The sequence below is a fragment of the Delphinapterus leucas genome, chromosome X, assembly GCF_059928025.1.
Source record: "Delphinapterus leucas isolate spDelLeu-1000000601 "Yukka" chromosome X, BTC_Dleu_Yukka2, whole genome shotgun sequence".
NCBI lineage: Eukaryota > Metazoa > Chordata > Mammalia > Artiodactyla > Monodontidae > Delphinapterus > Delphinapterus leucas.
Window position 1 is genome coordinate 85,698,491 of NC_143150.1, and position 21,715 is coordinate 85,720,205.

The 21,715-nt window shown below is 38.6% G+C and overlaps 1 protein-coding gene across 3 annotated transcripts in view; it reads left to right on the plus strand.

Moving 5' to 3' along the window:
* WNK3 (WNK lysine deficient protein kinase 3) overlaps positions 1-21,715 on the plus strand; it is a 127,900-nt gene that overhangs the window by 65,945 nt on the left and 40,240 nt on the right. For all 3 annotated transcript variants that reach the window (XM_089904487.1, XM_022563612.3, XM_022563613.3), the window contains exons 10-16: positions 4,468-4,532; positions 7,781-7,928; positions 8,592-8,708; positions 10,120-10,275; positions 10,357-10,408; positions 12,015-12,152; positions 12,515-13,413. In XM_089904487.1, the coding sequence (XP_089760613.1) occupies positions 4,468-4,532; positions 7,781-7,928; positions 8,592-8,708; positions 10,120-10,275; positions 10,357-10,408; positions 12,015-12,152; positions 12,515-13,413 (1,575 nt within the window). The remainder of the gene's footprint in view (positions 1-4,467; positions 4,533-7,780; positions 7,929-8,591; positions 8,709-10,119; positions 10,276-10,356; positions 10,409-12,014; positions 12,153-12,514; positions 13,414-21,715) is intronic.

A 21,715-nucleotide genomic window follows, 5' to 3' on the forward strand; every position in this document is an offset into this window, starting at 1 on the left:
AATCTCACAGAAGCATACACATACACACTCACAAAAAGAGGCAAAGGGGAAAAAATCATAAATCGTGCTCTCATAATCCACCTACTCAATTTGGGATGATTCGTTGTCTATTCATGTATTCCACAGATGCAGGGTACATCAAGTTGATGGTCGAGCTTTAATCCACTGCTTCTGAGACTGCTGGGAGAGATTTCCCTTTCTCTTTTTTGTTCGCACAGCTCCCAGAGTTCAGCTTTGGATTTGGCCCCGCCTCTGCGTGTAGGTCGCCGGAGGGCGTCTGTTCTTCGCTCAGACAGGACGGGGGTTAAAGGAGCAGCTGCTTCGGGGACTCTGGCTCACTCACACCGCGGGGAGGGAGGGGTACGGAGTGCAGGGCCGGCCTGCGGCGGCAGAGGCCAGCGTGATGTTGCACCAGCCTGAGGCACACCGTGCGTTCTCCCAGGGAAGTTGTCCCTGGATCCAAGGATCCTGGTAGTGGCGGGCTGCACAGGCTCCCCAGAAGGGGCGTGTGGATAGTGACCTGTGCTTGCACATAGGCTTTTTGCTGGCGGCAGCAGCAGGCTTAGCATCTCATGCCCATCTCTGTGGTCCGCGCTGTTAGACGCGGCTCGCGCCCGTCTCTGGAGCTCCTTTAAGCAGCGCTCTTAATCCCCTGTCCTTGTGCACCAGGAAACAAAGAGGGAAGAAAAAGTCTCTTGCCTCTTCGGCAGGTCCAGACTTTTTCCCGGACTTCCTCCCTCCCTCCCGGCTAGCCGAGGTGCACTAACCCCCTGCAGGCTGTGTTCACACCGCCAACCTCAGTCCTCTCCCTGAGCTCAGACCGAAGCCTGAGCCTCAGCTCCCAGCCCCGCCTGCTCCGGCTGGTGAGCAGACAGGCCTGTGGGGCTGGTGAGTGCCGGTCGGCACTGATTCTCTCTGCGGGAATGTCTCCGCTTTGCCCTCCGCATCCCTGTTGCTGTCCTCTCTTCCGCAGCTCCGAAGCTTTGCCCCTCTGCTACCCGCAGTCTCCGCCCTCGAAGGGGCTTCCTAGTGTGTGGAAACCTTTCCCCCTTCACAGCTCCCTCCCACTGGTGCAGGTCCCGTTCCTATCCTTTTGTCTCTGTTTATTCTTTTTTCTTTTTCCCTACCCAGGTACGTGGGGCCTTTCTTGCATTTTGGGAGGTCTGAGGTCTTCTGCCAGTGTTCAGTAGGTGTTCTGTAGGAGTTGTTCCACACGTAGATGTATTTCGGGTGTATCTGTGGGGAGGAAGGTGATCTCCGTGTCTTACTCTTCCACCATCTTCCCCTCGTCCCCCCTTCTGCCATTTTTCAGGCAACTTCATAATTCCATCTTCCCAAAACTTTTTATCTTTTTGAGCAAAGAACTCTTCCAGGTGCCTTTTACAGTCTTCCAGGGAATGGAAATTTTTTCCATTAAGAGAATTTTGTAAAGACCGAAATAAATGGAAATCCGAAGGTGCAATGTCTGGTGAATATGGCGGATGAATCAGAACTTCCCAGCCAAGCTGTAACAGTTGTTTCCTGGTCATCAAAAAACATGTGGTCTTGCGTTATCCTGATGGAAGATTATGCGTTTTCTGTTGACTAATTCCAGACACTTTTTGTCGAGTGCTGCTTTCAGTTGGTCTAACTGGGAGTAGTACTTGTTGGAATTAATCATTTGGTTTTCCAGAAGGAGCTCATAATAGAGGACTGCCAACCCCACCATATACACAACATCACCGTCTTTGGATGAAGACCAGCCTTAGGTGTGGTTGGTGGCGGTTCATTTCACTTGGCCCATGATCTCTTCCATCCCGTATTATTGTGCAGTATCCACTTTTCATCTCCCGTCACACTTTTTTTTAAAATTTTTCTTTATTTATTTTCTTTATTTTTTTGGCTGCGTTGGGTCTTCGTTGCTGCGCACGGGCTTTCTCTAGTTGCGGAGAGTGGGGTCTACTCTTTGTTGTGGTGCATGGGCTTCTCATTGTGGTGGCTTATCTTGTTGCGGAGCAAAGCTCTAGCCGCACAGGCTTCAGTAGTTGTGGCATGCGGGCTCAGTAATTGTGGCTCACGGGCTCTAGAGCGCAGGCTCACTAGGTGTGATGCACGGGTGTCGTTGCTCCATGGCATGTGGGATCTTCCCGGACCAGGGCTCGAACCCGTATCCCCTGCATTGGCAGGCGGATTCTTAACCACTGCGCCACCAGGGAAGCCCCACACTTTGTTTTAAAGACAGAACATTTTCATTACGTTTCAGTAGGGAATCGCATGAGGAAATATGGTTAAGAAGGTTTTTTTTGCCTAACTTATGTGGAACCCAAACATCAAAGCAATTCACATAACCAAGCTGGTGCAAATGATTTTCAACGCTTGATTTGGATATTTTGAGTATGTCGGCTGTCTCCTGCGTGGTATAATGTTGATTGTTCTCAATGAATATCTCTATTTGCTGGCTATCACCTTCAACTGGTCTACCCAACTGTGGAGCATTGTCCAGCAAGAAATCTCCATCATGAAACTTCACAAACCACTTTTGACACATTTGATCAGTCACAACACCTTCTCCATACACTACACAATATTTTTTTGCGTTTTCAGTTATGTTTTTACCTTTCTTGAAATAATAAAGCATAATATGCGGAAAATGTTGCATTTTTTTCTTCCATCTTCAATATTCAAATGAATACACAAAAATTCACCAGTTTTGGTAAGTCTTTTTTTTAATGCGGGCTGATATGACACCTGTCACATACAATCTAAGAAAACTGTTTCGAATGCAGTTAAAGACAACTAAGTTCTACTAGAGCCATCTTATGGAAATACCGATCGAACCTTTTGGCCAACCGAATAGAATGCCCTTCAATTTGAGTGTGTTTGAAGTTTCCTTTTTTCCCCCCACATTCAGATCATGCATTTTTGTCAGGAATACCATGCAAACAATGTTGTAACCTTTGTGCATTGTATCATATTAGGAGCCATGTAATGTCAATTTGTCCCAATATTTCTGAGGTTAAATTTGATTACTTGGTTAAGGTGGAGGCTGCCAAGTTCTTCCACTGTAAAATTACCATGTTTTGCTTTTTAATGAATAAATGATTTGTGGGGAGATATTTTGAAACTATGTAGATATCTTTTTCCTCATCCAACTTTCACCCACTAGTTTTATCATCCATTGATGATTTTCTAACTTTGTCATTCCTTATATTTATTTGGCTTTGTATTGTAAGAGCTTTCTTTTGTTTGTATCAGTATGAACTCTTGGATTATTTTATTTTATTAAATGCATTATATTCTGTTACTCATTATTTATTTTCATGCCCAATTTTTCCATATTTGGGTATAGGGAACCCCTTCAGGGTGGGTCAAGTGTGCTTTTGATATGTTCCCATCGTTCTGTGAGCAGTTCTTTACTTTGGGGGGTAGCAAGATGATCCAGGCTCATCTTATATTTTCTTTGCCCCAGTGCTGGAATCAGCCATTTCTCCAAGGAACCTTTATCCCTTTTAGTTTAGAAACCAAGATATGAGATAAGGTATATGTGTTTTTTAAAGAGACTCCAAGGTGATTTTGCTGGTCTTTCTGGAACCCATTGTAATAGAGCCTTCTTGTATACAGGAGTTCCATTCAGATATTTGCTAAATGGACAGGACTAAGGAGTAGTTGAAGTAGTCCAGGGAGATGAAGGAATATAAGTAGAGTCACTGTATATGAAAAAGCCCAACTCATTCAGAGGAACTAGAGTTCAGTGTGGCTTCAAGAAGAGAAGAGCTAGAGAATGAGGCAGGGACCAGTTCATTGAGGACTTTATTTGCCATCCAAAGGAACTTAACCTTATAGAAGATGAGGGGCCATCATAGAGGGTTTAAACTAGGTAGGTAAGTGATTGATTTTGGTAGATTTGCATTTTAAAGTCACTGTACTGTCACCAGCGGCAATGCATAGGATGGATTAGATAAATATTTAACATTATTTTCCAGCAGGGTTGGCATTTGCCTTTATAAACTTTTCTCCTAGATGCCAGTATTGCAGCTGCTGGATACTAACATCTCAAAGGAATTGTTGGCAGTAGTTTAGTGAAAAGGCAACGAGAGAGAGAGACCATACAATACGTTAAAACTTGAATCATTGATTTATCTGTTTCTGGAATGGTAGCAACTCTTCCTTTTATTAGTAGTTTTACAGTCAGGACTGGAAGCCATTGAAAAATAACACAAACAAAAGTATAAAATAAATGCTGTCTTTTTAAATGAAAAAGTCTTGATGAATATCAATACTGCTACATTTTATTTTTCTTTATGTTTGGTAGTAACATCAATAATAGGATTGATATAGACATTCAGTAATGTAGACATTTTACCTGGTTTGTGTGGTAACCAAAGTATGAAATGTAACAAACACATTTTCTACAATAATAGCAAATTGCACCTTCAGCTTAAAGTTTTGCTGTTATCATAATAAGTTTTATTTCTGTGCTATTTACAGCCTGTATCCCAAGCTGTTGGAGCTGAACAAACAGCAACTCTTCTAAAACCGGATTTAGTTCGAAGGTGAGTATCTTCAAATTAATACCATGAAAGCGATGAGGGTATGTTGAAGTACTGCATTCATTAGGTGCTTAGTGTGTCTTGACTGAAGAAGTTTCTGTGTTCTAGTATTTGTGTGTATGTTCAATAAAAATAGTAGATATTATTTTCACTTTTTATGTTAATAAATATCATATGGACTATGAAATTATTGACCATTTTCTTGTTCACATTATTATAATATTCTGGGGTGGTTTTCTTTTTGGCTGCACCACCGTGGCTTGTGGGATCTTAGTTCCCTGACCAGGGATTGAACCCATGCCCTTGGCAGTGAGAGTACGGAGTCCTAACCACTGGTCTGCCAGGGAATTCCCATCATATTCTGTTCTTAGGAAAATGTTATAAGAATTTAAAAAGGAAATAAGAAATAATGTAATTTAAAGTTCCAGCTAATCTAAAGAAATAAATTACAACCAGATATATGACTATATTGTCATTTGGTACTTGTAAACTAATATTTTTCTCTATCTTGTTCAGATTGGGTTAATTTCTCTTGTTCTGTCTTCAGGTTCACTGATTCTTTCCTTTGTCCTATTCATTCTGCTATTGTGCCCACTCAGTGCATTTTTTATTTCTATGATTGTACTCTTTCTATAATTTCCATTTGTTTCTTTCTTAATATCTTCTATTATTATGAGATTTTCTGGCTTTTCATTTGCTTCAAAAGTATTTGTAATTGCTCGTTGAAACAATTTGATAATGGCTGCTTTAAAATCCTTGTCAGGTAATTCCAATATCTGATTCATCCTGGTGTTGGCATCTGTTGATTGTCTTTTCACATTCAAGTTGTGATTTTCCTGGTTTTTTGTATGACAGAGAATTTTCATTTGTCTCCTGGACATTTTGGACATTATGTTAGGATACTCTGGATCCTATTTAAATACTCTATTTTAGCAGTCAGTCATTGTGTTTAGGTGCAAAGGTCCTGGTCTACTTTTGTGGACTATGGTTCTAATGACAATTTAGTTTTCAGAGTCTTTGTATTATTATTCGGATCTGCTTGGTTCACCTGACACCATTGGGACCCACTGCTGGATCAAGGGGTTGGAGAGCACTTCTCTAGGCCCGCTGCCCTAAGCCAGCTCTCCAGACCACATGCTACTGGTAGGGTTCCCACCAGCATCACCAAGGGAGGAAAGGGCCCACCTGAATCACCTTCTGTTGCTAGGTTGGGGTTCAGGAGACCACTGGGCTTGGGCTACCTTTGCCTTTTGGCCCAGGAGTCAGGAGATGCCAAGCTGTTATATTTTTCCTCAAGTCCTGGGAGTCCCTAGCTAGTCTGCCTTCATCTTTTCACTCTTCAGTGCCCTCCTGTGATATTCTACTGTATTATTTCCAGATTTTTTAGTTATACTTAGTGGGGAGGAACGGGGAGAGTTGAGTTTCTGCCATCTTGTCCCAAACCCTAAACTAGTGTTTTAAGATAACTTTGCAAAGTGAATGATACAGCTGCATTGACTAGAATTATGTCCCTTTTCTCCTCTGAAGGTGTTATTTATTACTGCTATTTCTCTGTCTATTAAAAAACTAAGAGCAGTATTAATGTATTTTCTTCCTCCACTTGTATTTATGAAAATTCTTTTTCACAGGGACATAGAAAAAGTTTTAGGAGTTCGTTTTATTTTTTCTTGTATATCTTTATATAGATACTTCCTGAGTAGTTTTTAGGAGAAAGGACTTAACCTAAAAATTAATTTAAAAAATATCTACTGCTTACAGATCTCATTTAAGTTTCAAATGTATTTATTGGAATTTTTGTTATTTATTGAAATATCTTCAAATTTATTAAAGAAAAAGCTGAAAAATACCTTTGACACAGATCAGCTGAAAGTTAGTCTGCCCTGTCATAATCATATTGACTTGAACCTGCAAAATATAACTAGTTAGAATTAATCATGTTGAATCATTTTCACATCATTCATTTTCAGTTTTTTTTAACCAAAATTATGGTGTATTTTTTCTTCTTCCCTCCCTCCCTCCCTCCCTCCTTCCCTCTTCCTTCCTTCCTTCCTTCCTTCCTTCCTTCCTTCCTTCCTTTCATTCTATTGAGGTAAAACTCATGTATACCCTTATATTAGTTTTGGATATACAGTAGAGTGATTCACCATTTGTATATATTATGAAATGATCACCACAATAAGTCTAGTTTAAACATCCATCACCATACATAGTTACAAAATTTTTTTTCTTGTGATGAGAACTTTCAAATCTACTGTCAGCAACTTTGAAATATGCAATACAGCATTATTAACTATAGTTGCCATGCTGTACATTACATGACTTACTTTATAACTGGTAGTTTGTACCTTTCGACTCCCTTCACCCATTTCGCCCACTCTCCACCCCCTCCCCCCACCCCTGCCTCTGGCAACCACCGATCTGTTCTCTGTATCTATAAGCTTGGGAGATTTTTTGTTTTTTTAGATTGCACATATAAGTGAGATCATATGGTATTTGTCTTTCTCTTTCTGACTTACTTTACTTAGCATAATGCCCTCAAGTTCCATCTATGTTGTTACAAATGGCAAGATTTCATTCTTTTTTATGGCAGAATAATATTCCATTGTATATACATACTACATTTTCTTTATCTCATTTTCATTTCTTTTTCTGTTTCTTGCACTATTCCTGTCTTCCACACCTCATGTATCCCCTGTTGAGTTTGTTACATAAACAGCTATATTTTGAGTGAGAATTGGTTTTTAGAAGTTTTATTTGAACATATTAATAAGAAAAACCCCAAAACAAACAAAATAAAATTGATCAGGAACATCCCCTGATAAAAGGTTCCACAGAGGTCCATCACTAGCAGTGTTTTTCTTTCACTCCCACTACTGTGAGATGTTGGCCTAATACGTACAATATAATCTCAGTGTTTCATAACTTTTAAAAACAGCTTTATTGAGATATAATTCACATACCATTAGATTTTCACCCATTTAAAGTGTACAATTCAATGGCATTTAGTATATTTGCAGAGTTGTGCAGTCATAACTTTTTGAGAGATATTGTACTACTTATATATTTTATTTAAACATTATTTATGATTTTATAATTGAGGGTTTTCCTTAGAATTTTACCATCAAGATGGAATGATTCTATCCACAAAGGAATTTCAGATGTTAACTCTGATTTGGGTTAAATATTGGACTTTGAGAATCATTTCTTCTCTGAGAAATTGAATTGGAGTTGCTTTTTTTTTTGAATAATAGTTTGAATAATGATGTGGCAGCTGTGAAGGAAAACACCAATACCCCTGATAACCCAAGTGGAAATGGCAAACAAGATCGGATCAAACAGAGAAGAGCTTCCTGTCCTCGATCAGAGAAGGGGACTAAATTTCAGCTTACTGTCCTTCAGGTCAGTGTATAAATATGATTTGGTTAAGAGTGCATGTTGAGGTCTGGGGGGGTCAGGGAGGGGCGATGTTGCTGTGGAGGTGAGTATAGGGTATTATGAAACTCTGCAGCAAACACTCTTGAACACAAATCTTTGTATATATACCTGATTATTTCCTTATGATAGATTCCTAGAAGTAGAATTAGTGGGTCAAAGGGTATGAAGATTTTTTTAAAGTTTCTAAATACGTATTTCTAGGTTACTGTCCATAAAGTTTGGACCAGTTTACATTTCCATTAGCAGTGCATTTTCTTTAGCTTAAAGGGTCAATTTGTGGGAGAATTTTGGAAATGAATGACCAGATTTAGATCTTTGCATTGCAGGTAGCTATAGTGACCGTTGTAACTTTTTTTTTTGCCTTTTCATAAAAGTTGTGTTCCTTTTCTTTCCCACAGGTTCACATTTCTAACTTATTTTTTGCTGAATAATTTGAGCCTTAGATTTGTCATACAATAGTTGTTTAGACAGTATTTCATCAAGGGAAAAACAGAATCTTTTTAGATTCTGAACAGTTTAAACCATTTTTTTCATATATCGTATGTGAGCTCATCCAAATGTTTCCTGCACCATTTACAAAGAGAAGACAATGACTGACTCTTAAACTAGTGACATGTTTGTGCCCAGGTGTCAATCTCTGGAGACAACATGGTGGAGTGTCAACTGGAGACACACAATAACAAGATGGTCACCTTCAAGTTTGATGTTGATGGTGATGCACCAGAGGATATTGCAGACTATATGGTAAGTACAGTAAAACCAAATTATTTTCTCTTAAGCATTCTGTCTCTTTTTCCTCTCTAACTCTCCCCCCATTTATTCAGAGCCATCTTTTTTTAGGGTACTGCTAGTTTTTTAAATTTGTACAGAACTAAATTGGTTATGATCAAGAGTAAGTCACTATACCTCCTCTGGTTTCTGTATATTTATGTGTAAAATATGAGGGAGTTTCATTAAGAGAGGATCTAGGTCAGTGCTTCTTATCCCTAGCTGCATGTCAAAATCACTGGAAGAGTTTTTTAACAACAATTCTGTTGGGAATACCCTGGTGGTCCAGTGGTTAGGACTCGGTGCTTTCACTGCCGTTATCTGGGTTCAATCCCTGGTCGGGGAAATAAGATCCTGCAAGCCACGTGGCACAGCCAAAAAAAAAAAAGCCCCAAACAAAAACTAAAATAAAAATAATTCTGTTGCCTGGGTCCCTAATTAAATCAGAATTTTTGGAGATGAGGCCTAAGCATTAATAGTTTGTAAAGTTCCCCAGGTAATTCTAATGCATTAGCTACTGATATAACATCTTACATATAGGTGTTCAAGTAATGTTCATCATTTCATTTAGTTTTTGTATTTTCTTTGAATTGTTAGGCTTAAGTTAGTATTCCCCTCCTCTTTTTTTTAATGGGGATGATCTAGGGTGGCACGAAGAGTACATAATGCTTTTGTTTCGGCCAGTTTTCTTTGTATATACATTCCTGGCCAAGCAGAATTTAACATTTTAAAAGTTAATAATTTTGTCAGTCTGCCTCTTATTCAATGTAGTGTTTTCTGAACTGTCTCTAGGCCATTCTTTATCATCTTTAGAGATGCTTCATTTTGTGTTTTTTTTTTTTATTTAAAAGCTTTTGCGGGGCTTCCCTGGTGGCGCAGTGGTTGAGAGTCCGCCTTCCGATGCAGGGGACGTGGGTTCGTGCCCCGGTCTGGGAAGATCCCACATGCCGCGGAGCGGCTGGGCCCGTGAGCCATGGCCGCTGAGCCTGCGCGTCTGGAGCCTGTGCTCCACAACGGGAGAGGCCACAGCAGTGACAGGCCAGCGTACTGCAAAAAAAAAAAAAAAAGCTTTTGCGTTTGGACATCCTAGTTTTAAACGTAAACATTACCTCAGTTACGTTCTTCAAATGGCAATCAATTTATAGAATGCCAGATTTTTTTAAAATGCTGGCTTCTGGTAGGTAGTGCCAATCTGACAAATATCAGTGGTCTCAAAATAGAATAATTTAATGTATTATGTGGCATTTTATTGCTGGTCTTTGTTAATTCTGTTGTGGCATTTAGATCTAAATACCTAATTTATTTTTCTTTATGGTAGTCACCATATTATAATTTTGAAGAAACTAAATTCACTCTTGTGAATAGACTTACTTTTACTTTTGGATAGGTTGAAGATAACTTTGTCCTGGAAAGTGAAAAAGAAAAATTTGTAGAAGAATTGAGGGCTATCGTAGGTCAAGCCCAGGAGATCCTTCATGTCCACTCTGCTGCAGAAAGAGCCATTGGAGCTGACTCTATTACTATGGAATCCAGCAGTAGCCAAGTAAGAGAAATTGCTTAGCAAATAGGTCTTCTCGGATATGTATCAGGAACTTCTTTATTTATCTATTCATTTTTAATTCAGACAGGATCATCTGAACAAGTACAGATAAATTCTGCATCCACTCAAACCAGCAGTAAGTATACTTAATAAAATTTACTATTTGGCTTTTGAAGCAAGACATTTGGAAACTTTTAATGTACACACCTTGGGAAAGATGTTAGCCAATAAAGGAATTTGATAAATTTTTAATGTAGGTTTTCCCACACTTTGAAAGGACTTTATAGCCCAGAAATAAGAAGTAAAAAAAGTGAGAAGTAAAACCATTCTCCAAATTTCCTCCAAGTATTGGTTCTTTACCTGATTAATTTATTTCTGAGTTGTTGCATGGTATGTTACCAGAAAAGCAGTCACAGTACTGCTGACCTTTAATGGCTTTATTGTTTGAACTTAACTGGTAAGTTTTTCGTTTCCTCTATATGAGATGGACAACAACTTTCTTAACTAAAATCATTATGTTCTAAGTTTGCCTCATGTTTTAATAGCATTAGTATCTTGATTTCATTCTACCAATGATATGCTTCTACCTGCTCTGATCACTAAGTTTTTGTAAATCAGATACCAGATAAACTGCCAGGGACTAAAAATGGGGTCTTCTATTTTCTTTTCTCATAAATTTATCTCTCCATTCTTCTCAGCTCTGGTCATGGGTATATTTAGAGTGTCTGGGATGGGGAGGAGAGCCACAGACAAATGAGGACATCTGAAGGAATTATAACAGCATGAAGAAGCAACAGGTGGTGTGGGAGTCATGGAACCAGATACCATTACCCTCAAATGTAGTTTGTGTTAGGATGCCAGGGTTCTCCTCTGTCTTCTTTTTCTCATTAGCAGGAGTCTGAGTAGATTTCTTTTTATTTATTTATTTATGGCTGTGTTGGGTCTTTGTTGTTGCGTGCAGGCTTTCTCTAGTTGCAGCAAGTGGGGTCTGCTCTTCGTTGTGGTGTGCGGGCTTCTCACTGTGGTGGCTTCTCATTGTGGAGCACAGGCTCGAGGAGTGCAGGCTTCAGTAGTTGTGGTACACAGGCTCTAGTTGTGGCGCACTGGCTCAGTAGCTCCACGGCATGTGGGATATTCCCAGACCAGGGCTCGAACCCATGTCCCCTGCATTGGCAGGCGGATTCTTAACCACTGCACCACCAGGGGAGTCCCTGAGTATATTTCTGACTGGCAAAGTTGGGTAAAGTTTAAAAGAGAATAACTTATTTGAATAAGTTAACAAAGTAGGAGTACAGATGTAGGGGCTTATTTTACTTTATTTTTTAAGTTGTCATACAGTAAAATAGACTTTTTTTTCTTTTGGTGTAGGGTTCTGTAAATTTTAGTCCTCTTATAGATTTGTGTAAGCACCACCATAATCAGGATACAGAACCGAAGATGTAGGTTTTAGTGGAAAAAGTGCTTTTCGTTTTTTTCCCAAAACTGCCCTGCTTTTAATTGCTATTGATACAATGTTTGTTTCCGTAGAATCCAAAATCCTTCTCTAAAGATATCTTGTGCATAGTTGTTAGAGTATTTTTCAGTCAGGGTTGGGAGGTCTGGTCTTATAAGTTACACATATCCTAGTGCCGTTGGAAATGGAGATAAAAGACAAAACGGTGTTTTAACCTGGTTTCCTTAGTCAATAGGTAAACATATTGACAATTGATTAGCATATTAATTTTTGCCAATTCTTTCTACAGATGAATCTGCTCCTCAGTCATCCCCAGTTGGTCGATGGCGATTTTGTATCAATCAGACAATAAGAAACCGTGATGCTCAATCTCCTTCTTCTCTTCAGCAGTCCATGTCTACAGTTCCTGGGCTAAATCTGCTTTCTAGTAAGTGTTTGTTCTCTGCCACCTTTATCCAGACCTGGAAGATGGGGATGCAAAATATACACTGTATCTTTAACTTGTTTTCATGGGTATTTTATGCTTATGAGAATTTTCATAAGCATTTTTGAAGATATTAATGTTAGGAGGGAACTTAAGCCATTTAAATTTTAATATTTATGGGAAAAAAAGGAAAAGGTTTTTCTCCTTGTTAGGTTGAATTCTGTGTATTTTGAGTCTTATTTACAAGAGTACTTTCACACAGGTTCTAATTTGCCCCTTGCTCCTCCTGTTCCTTTTGAGTTTGGGTACTAGTCCATGCTTTGTACTTACCATACATGCTTAGCCATTCTTTGTTATTGTTCCAGGTCCAAGAAACATAAGTAATAAGGAAATATCACAGGACACGCTGCTCACTCTAGAAAATAATCCATGCCAGCGTGCACTTTACACCTCCACATCAGAACACAAGGATGTAGTTGATGGTAAGATTTCTGAATATGCCAGTGTAGAAACTAAGCAGCCAGCTATACTTTATCAAGTGGAAGATGACAAGCAGATAATGGCACCAGTTGCTAGTAGTTCCAGTCTTGAATGTGAGGGACTCACCAGCCAAGCAGGCATATTCCTACCTGTGTATCCAGGTCACCAAGCTGCCAGTCAGGCAGCTCCTGGTGAGTCAACTCAGATTGCTCCTAACTCTCTTACAACTCCGGCATTTATGTCTGATCAAAAGCCTCAGTCCTTACCGGTGCAGCAGCCAACTACGGATGCAGAGTTTATTTCCCAAGAAGGAGAAACCGCAGTGATCGTGGAAGCAAGTTCTCCTAAGATGGTCATTCCCACTCAGACCCCTGGCCTTGAACCAACTAGCCTGCTGTCCTCTACGGTCCTGGAATCAGATGGGGAAGGACCTCCAAAAATGGAGTTTGCAGACAACCGAATTAAAACTCTGGATGAAAAATTAAGAAATTTGCTCTATCAGGAGCATAGCATATCTAGCATCTATCCTGAGAGTCAGAAGGATACCCAAAGCATAGATTCTCCGCTTTCTTCCTCTGCTGAAGACACAGTCTCATGTCCAGTGCCAGAAGTCATAGGCATCAGTCCCTGTGGAATTCAAGATAGTCCTGCACAGTCCCCTAATTTTCAGCAGACAGGCTCTAAGATTCTGTCCAATGTGACTGTGAGTCAGCCTGCTAACATATCAGTGTTCAAAAGGGACCTGAATGTGATAACTTCTATACCCAGCGAATTATGTTTACATGTAAGTATCATTCTTTCTAACCAATTCCTTATCCTATGCTTTTAAAGAAATGCCTTCTTTTCTAAAGTTCTGTCCTTTGAAATGAAATTATCTATGTCACAAGATTCTGAGGTCACAGGTATTTAAGAAGGCCATAGCTTAGGCTGCAGGGGCCTAGAACTTATTAGAGATGGTAGAACTTTCTTGGTGAGAGAGCCCTCTGGTGAATTAGCTAGGAACTTGTGAGCAATGTTTATTTTTGTATTAATGACAGAACAGGACTGATTTATAGATTGTTTTAGTGGGTAGGAAGAACTTGCTTTTAGATTTCCACTTAAAAATTCCTGTTATCAGTTTCATTTTTAAAAATATTATGGTTTTAATTTAATCTTGTTTGTGGGTTTTTATTTATTTAAAAAAATATTTTAAAAGAAAAAAAACCCATAATCTCATGACTTGTTTTTTTTAACTTATGTAATGTAGGAATTTAATTTCTCTTTCCTGTTCCTTCAACTCATAGGGATAACCACTATCTGGTGCTTATCCACTATATGGTACTAATCCTTCTTGACTTAAGCTTATACAGATCTACTTACAAACCTACAACTTCTTATTCACAAAAATAGTATTGTGCTATAAACATATTGGTCTACAACTTAATTTTTTAATTTTACAGTATATCATAGACATATTTTAAAATATTTATCACTGTATCTCTTTATTATTGTTATTATTATATAAGTAGTATATGCATGTATATAAAGTAAAATCCACCCCACTTCTAAACCTATAGACACAGCTGTTGATAAATCTTCCCAGACATGGTTTTCACTAATATACAAATATTTATATAGCACTTCTTTATATGTATTATATCTGTTTACAAAGACACAGATACATACTATATATACACATACTTCCTTACATACATGTGCATTCTAAATTTTTTTCCCACTTATGGACATCTATCCATGTCAGTATACATAGTTCCACCTCACCTAACTTTTCAAAAAATATATTTATTTATTTATTTGGCTGCATTGGGTTTTAGTTGCGGTGTGCAGGCTTCTCTCTAGTTGTGGCTCTTGGGCTCTATAGCGCACAGGCTTGGTAGTTGCGGCGCACGGGCTTAGTTGCCCCGCGGCGTGTGGGATCTTAGTTCCCCAACCAGGGATTGAACCTGCATCCCCTACGTTGGAAGGTGGATTCTTAACCACTGGACCACCAGGGAAGTCCCCTCACCTAACTTTTTTAAACAACAGCATAATATTCCATTGAGCAAATATAATTTAAGTACTTATTTTTTGGTAAACTAGTAATTTAAAATTATGCAATTAATGCATAAATGCAAAAGAAATTCAGAAGGATAGAAAATTAAAAGGAATTGTTGTGTTAACACTCCCACTCCCCAAACACTATTAAGTTCCTGGTTTTAATTCTTGTGGTCATTGCTATTAATAACTTATAAATAATATACTTATCGATTTTTTGATTTAGTAATTTTATACAATAAAATTTGACTCACTTCTATGAAGGGTAGAGAAATTATATTTTCCCTTTCCTCTACTTTTCTTCCCCATACACCTCCCAATTTTTATTACTTAAATTACTTTTTAACATTGGCAAAGTTTATAACATCTACATTTTTTTCTTTATCGGTTTTGCTTTGTCTGTAGGTTGATTGGAAGAACTGAAAATCAGTAAACAGCATTTATATTATGATTATTTGTGTTATCTGATAATCACGTAACATGATTAGAACCATAAAAAAATGAAATGTAGGGCTTCCCTGGTGGCGCAGTGGTTGAGAGTCCGCCTGCCGATGCAGGGGACACGGGTTCATGCCCCGGTCTGGGAGGATCCCACATGCCGCGGAGCGGCTGGGCCCGTGAGCCACGGCTGCTGAGCCTGCGCTTCCGGAGCCTGTGCTCCGCAACGGGAGAGGCCACGACAGTGAGAGGCCCGTGTACTGCAAAAAAAAAAAAAAAAAAAAGAAAGAAATGTAATTCTCTGTCATTTAAACTTTGTTGCTCAGGAGACTCTTCCAAGTGTCAAGGTTAAATGGATTCTTTTGTTTGTTTCAAGTGTCCATTGCTACATCTAGATCAAACTTATTACCTGCCACTGTTTCTGGTGTCCTAGAATTCCTTTTTATTTCCCCCCTGAAATGCTTCTATGAGTAATATTTTAAAATATGTTGCATGTGTGACCAATTTTTTTTAATGTCCAGAAATATCTTTATTTTGCTTCATAATTAAGTACAGATGGTAGGATCATTTTGAGTTAATTTTTGTATATGGTGTGAGATAAAGGTCCAGCTTCATTCTTTTGCATGTGGCTATCCAGTTGTTCCAGCACTGTTTGTTATTTTATTCTTTGTTGTTATTATAAATGAAATTGTTTTCTTAATTTCCTTTTCAGATTTTTCATTGCTAGTGTATAGAAATACGATTGATTTTTGATTGTTGATGTTGTATCCTTCAACTTCGCTGAGTTTTTTTTATTAGCTGTGATAGCTTTTGGTAGATTTTCTATATAATATCAGTATATAAGATCTTATCTGTGAATAGAGACAGTTTTATTTCTTCATTTCCTTTTTTTCTTATCTATTAACTTTTCATTTCATGCTTTTTAAAAAATTTTTTGGCTGCATGTGGTCTTCATTGCTGCGTGTGGGCTTTCTCTAGTTGCTGCGAGTGGGGGCTATTCTTTGTCGCAGTGTGCGGGCTTCTCATTGCGGTGGCTTCTGTTGTTGCGGAGCCCGGGCTCTAGGCATGCAGGCTTCAGTAGTTGTGGCATGCAAGCTCTAGAGCGCAGGCTCTGTAGTTGTGGCGCACGGGCTTAGTTGCTCCACGGCATGTGGCATCTTCTTGGACCAGGAATTGAACCTGTGTTCCCTCCATTGGCAGGCAGATTCTTAACCACTGCACCACCAGGGAAGTCCCTCATTTCATGCTTTCCATCTCTTTGTCCTTTTGCTTTTTGTACTGGGAGAATGTCTCAACCTTTAAGCTGTTTATAATCTCCTATTCAGCTATTTTTTTTATGTCAAGGATTGCATTTTTAATTTCTAGTAACTATAGTTCATTCTTTTTCTTATGGATATAGTATATTCACACATCTCTTTCAACATATTAAAGTCTTATTAATGCTGTTTCCCTGGGTATGCTGTTTGTTGAGTTTAGTGTTTTCTTAAAGTGCTGGATTCCCAAAAGTGTTGGTGATTCTTCGTTGTGTACTCAGTTTTTCTTTTTCCCCCATAAGATACCCTGTTTGTCTGTTTGTAAATGTTATATATACTTACTATAGCCTTACTCCAGTAATTGTGGGAAAAGCATGGGACATGCTTCCTGGCACTGGGTATTGCAAATTGTCTTTAATGCTGCCCAGAGGGAGGTCCAATAGCTAGTCTTCAAAGGTAGCAGGGCTTCCCCTTACTCCTGGATCTTGTCTCTTCCCTACATTACTGACCTTTTTCTTGGCAATAAACATTTTCCTCCTTACCACTCTTATTTGGGAGCAGATTCCTCTGCTGTCTTTTGTTTATTGTGGAGATGAGGTGGGAAGGTGCCCCAACCAGTTCACTCATCCATTCAGTGAATATCTGCTGAGCAGTGAATAAGTCAAGATCTCTGTTTTTGTGGAGCTCACATTCTAGTCGGGGAAGATAGATTCTAAACAAATAAATAAAGGGCTATGATAGAAAGACTAAGGAATTACTTTATATAGGGTGGTCAGGGAAGGATTTGTATGTGATGGTGACATTCATAGGTGGAGACCTGTTCCAGGAAACAAAAGAAGGCCAGTAAGTAGGAGAGTGTTATAAGATGATGCTGAAGTGACAGATACGAGACAGATAGATTGTTATAGCTTTGTAAACATTCTGTCCAACCACCCATCCTTTCGGTTGGCCAGGGCGCTCTCTCCTGCTGCCCATATCTACCACCTCAATTTGCTGCATTTTGAAACAGTTCCTGCATATATCATTATGCATTGAAGGAGGCTGCTTTTTCCTCCTTTAATCTTATATGCAGGGCTTCTCTGGTGGCCCAGTGGTTAAGAATCCGCCTGCCAATGCAGGGGACACGGGTTTGAGCTCTGGTCTGGGAAGATCCCACATGCCACGGAGCAACGAAGCCCGTGTGCCACAACTACTGAACCTGTGTTCTAGACTTTGTGGGCCACAACTACTGAAGCCCACGTGCCTAGAGCCCGTGCTCTGCAATAAGAGAAGCCACCACAATGAGAAGCCCACGCACCACAATGAAGCGTAGCCCCCGCTCGCTGCAACTAGAGAAAGCCCGCACACAGCAATGAAGATCCAACGCAGCTAAAAAATTAATTAATTAATTAATTTAAAAAATCTTATATGCATGTGTCTACATCTGTTTTTCCTGTTGTACCTGTGGATTTGGATTGGTAAGGGAGGCTAGAACTTGTATTTAATTTATCATCTTGATCCAGTTATTACTTAATAAAAATCTTTTCTGTAATTTCTGTGGGACCAATGCAACACTTTCTAAATCATAATATTATTGAGAGTTTTTTCCTCTTTATGAAAGTAGTATTACTTGTCCAAAATGGGACTTTGGAAAATAAAAACTGTTCAGAATTTTACTTTTAATAACTGCTGAATTAAGTGTTAATAATGCTTACCCCAAACCGCAGTTTACTTAGTGCCGCTTAGGCTGTCTTCCTTCAGACAAATGCTGAATCCCTTTCTTTGAACTTTTACTCTTTTAATTTTCTAAATTAGTAGGGGCCATGCTCATGTTTCCCAAAGTATTTCTGGCTCTGTATATTAATTTCTTATATTAGTTATTATAAGAAATTTATTTTTAGAATACTCAGAATACAGCAGCAGTTAACTCTGATTTTTGAGGGGAGGGATGGGAGGACAAGAGGAGGGAAGAATGATTTTATAGCCAGCTGCGGCCTGATGTTAACAGTTTTTAGAGTTTGAATTTGAAATAATTTTGAGGTCCATTGTAAATTTCTGTGTGCTTATGTAATGTAAGAAACTTGATTTGGTAATATATTTCTGTAAATGTAAATGCCTAGACATCTTGTTTTTCTGTTTATCATGCATGTCAGGCATCTTAAACTCTCTTAGATAATATAAGCATAAATGAAACTTTCCATTTTAAGATCATAGGGTTTAAGTAACCATTTTTAGTGAATTGGTGCATATGAGGGTTATTTCCTTCATATTTTAATTTTCAGTTTTCAAAGGTGCTATAATAAAAAATATTCTAGGGTGGAAGTTTAATATTCTGCTGTTTTATTTATCTGAAGTCTAAATAGTATTTTTAAAGAAAGGGGAAGGCTTAATTCCTATAAGTTTAATACTTCAGGTTTAGTCTGATATGATACTATTAATAGAAGTATACATAGCATTCTATTTCTTTTACATTTTTATTGGAGTATAATTGCTTTACAATGGTGTGTTAGTTTCTGCTTTATAACAGAGTGAATCAGTTATACATATACATATATCCCCATATCTCTTCCCTCTTGAGTCTCCCTCCCTCCCACCCTCCGTATCCCACCCTTCTAGATGGTCACAAAGCACCGAGCTGATCTCCCTGTGCTACGCGACTGCTTCCCACTAGCTATCTCTTTTACACTTGGTAGTGTATATATGTTCATATACGCACTACCACTCTCTCACTTTGTCCCAGCTTACCCTTCCCCCTACCCGTGTACTCAAGTCCATTCTCTAGTAGGTCTGTGTGTTTATTCCCGTCTTGCCCCAGGTTCCTCATCACCTTTTTTTTTTTTTTTTTAGATTCCATATATATGTGTTAGCATACGGTATTTGGTTTTCTCTTTCTGACTTACTTCACTCTGTATAACAGTCTCTAGGTCCATCCACCTCACTACAGATAACTCAATTTCATTTCTTTTTATGGCTGAGTAATATTCCATTGTATAAATGTGCCACATCTTCTTTATCCATTCATCTGTTGATGGACACTTAGGTTGCTTCCATGTCCTCGCTATTGAAATAGTGCTGCAATGAACATTGTGGTACATGACACTTTTTGAATTATGGTTTTCTCAGGGTATATGCCCAGTAGTGGGATTGCTGGGTCGTGTGGTAGTTCTACTTTTAGTTTTTTAATGAACCTCCATACTGTTCTCCATAGTGGCTGTATCAATTTACATTCCCACCAACAGTGTATGAGGGTTCCCTTTTCTCCACATCCTCTCTGGCATTTATTGTTTGTAGATTTTTTGATGATGGCCATTCTGACCAGTGTGAGATAATATAGCATTGTAGTTTTGATTTGCATTGCTCTAATGATTAATGATGTTGAGCATCCTTTCATATGTTTGTTGGCAATCTGTATATCTTCTTTGGAGAAATGTCTATTTAGGTCTTCTGCCCGTTTTTGGATTCGGTTGTTTGTTTTTTTGATATTGAGCTGCATGAGTTGCTTGTATGTTTTGGAGATTAATCTGTTTTCAGTTGCTTCATTTGCAAATGTTTTCTCCCATTCTGAGGGTTGTCTTTTGGTCTTGTTTATGGTTTCCTTTGCTGTGCAAAAGGTTTTAAGTTTCATTTAAGTTTCATTCCCATTTGTTTACTTTGTTTTTATTTCCATTTCTCTAGAAGGTGGGTCAAAAAGGATCTTGCTGTGATTTATGTTATAGAGTGTTCTGCCTATGTTTTCCTCTAAGAGTTTGATAGTGTCTGGCCTTACATTTAGGTCTTTAATCCATTTTGAGTTTATGTTTGTGTACGGTTAGGGAGTGTTCTAATTTCATTCTTTTACATGTAGCTGTCCAGTTTTCCCAACACCACTTATTGAAGAGGCTGTCCTTTCTCCACTGTACATTCCTGCCTCCTTTATCAAAGATAAGGTGACCATATGTGCGTGGGTTATTATCTCTGGGCTTTCTATCCTGTTCTATTGATCTATATTTCTGTTTTTGTGCCAGTACCATACTTTCTTGATTACTGTAGCTTTGTAGTATAGTCTGAAATCAGGGAGCCTGATTCCTCCAGCTCCGTTTTTTTCCCTCAAGATTGCTTTGGCTATTCAGGGTCTTTTGTGTTTCCATACAAATTGTGAAATTTTTTGTTCTAGTTCTGAGAAAAATGCCAGTGGTAGTTTGATAGGGATTGCATTGAATCTGTAGATTGCTTTGGATAGTATATTCATTTTCACAATGTTGATTCTTCCAATTCAAGAACATGGTATATCTCTCCATCTATTTGTATCATCTTTAATTTCTCTCATCAGTGTCTTATAATTTTCTGCATACAGGTCTTTTGTCTCCTTAGGTAGGTTTATTCCTAGGTATTTTATTCTTTTTCTTGCAATGGAAAATGGGATTTAATTTAATTTCACTTTCAGATTTTTCAGCATTAGTGTATAGGAATGCCATAAATTTCTGTGCATTAATTTTGTATCCTGCTACTTTCCCAAATTCATTGATTAGCTCTAGTAGTTCTGGTAGCATCTTTAGGATTCTCTATGTATAGTATCATGTCATCTGCCAACAGTGACAGTTTTACTTGTTCTTTTCCGATTTGGATTCCTTGCACTTCTTTTTCTTCTCTGATTGCTGTGGCTAAAACTTCCAAGACTATGTTGAATAATAGTGGTGAGAGTGGGCAACCTTGTCTTGTTCCTGATCTTAGTGGAAATGGTTTCGGTTTTTCACCATTGAGGACGATTTTGGCTGTGGGTTTGTCATGTATGGCCTTTATTATGTTGAGGTAAATTCCTTCTGTGCCTACTTTCTGGCGGGTTTTTATCATAAATCAGTGCTGAATTTTGTCGAAAGCTTTCTCTGCATCTATTGAGATGATCATATGGTTTTTCTCCTTCAATTTGTTAATATGGTGTATCACATTGATTGCTTTGTGTATACTGAAGAATCCTTGTGTTCCTGGGATAAACCCCACTTGATCATGGTGTATGATCCTTTTAATGTGCTGTTGGATTCTGTTTGCTAGTATTTTGTTGAGGATTTTTGCATCTATGTTCATCAGTGATATTGGCCTGTAGTTTTCTTTTTTTGTGACATCTTTGTCTGGTTTTTGTATCAGAGTGATGGTGGCCTCGTAGAATGAGTTTGGGAGTGTTCCTCCCTCTGCTATATCTTGGAAGAGTTTGAGAACGATAGGTGTTAGCTCTTCTCTAAATGTTTGATAGAATTTGCCTGTGAAGCCCTCTGGTCCTGGGCTTTTGTTTGTTGGAAGATTTTTAATCACAGTTTCAATTTCAGTGCTTGTGATTGGACTGTTCATATTTTCTGTTTCTTCCTGGTTCAGTCTTGGAAGGTGGCGCCTTTCTAAGAATTTGTCCAT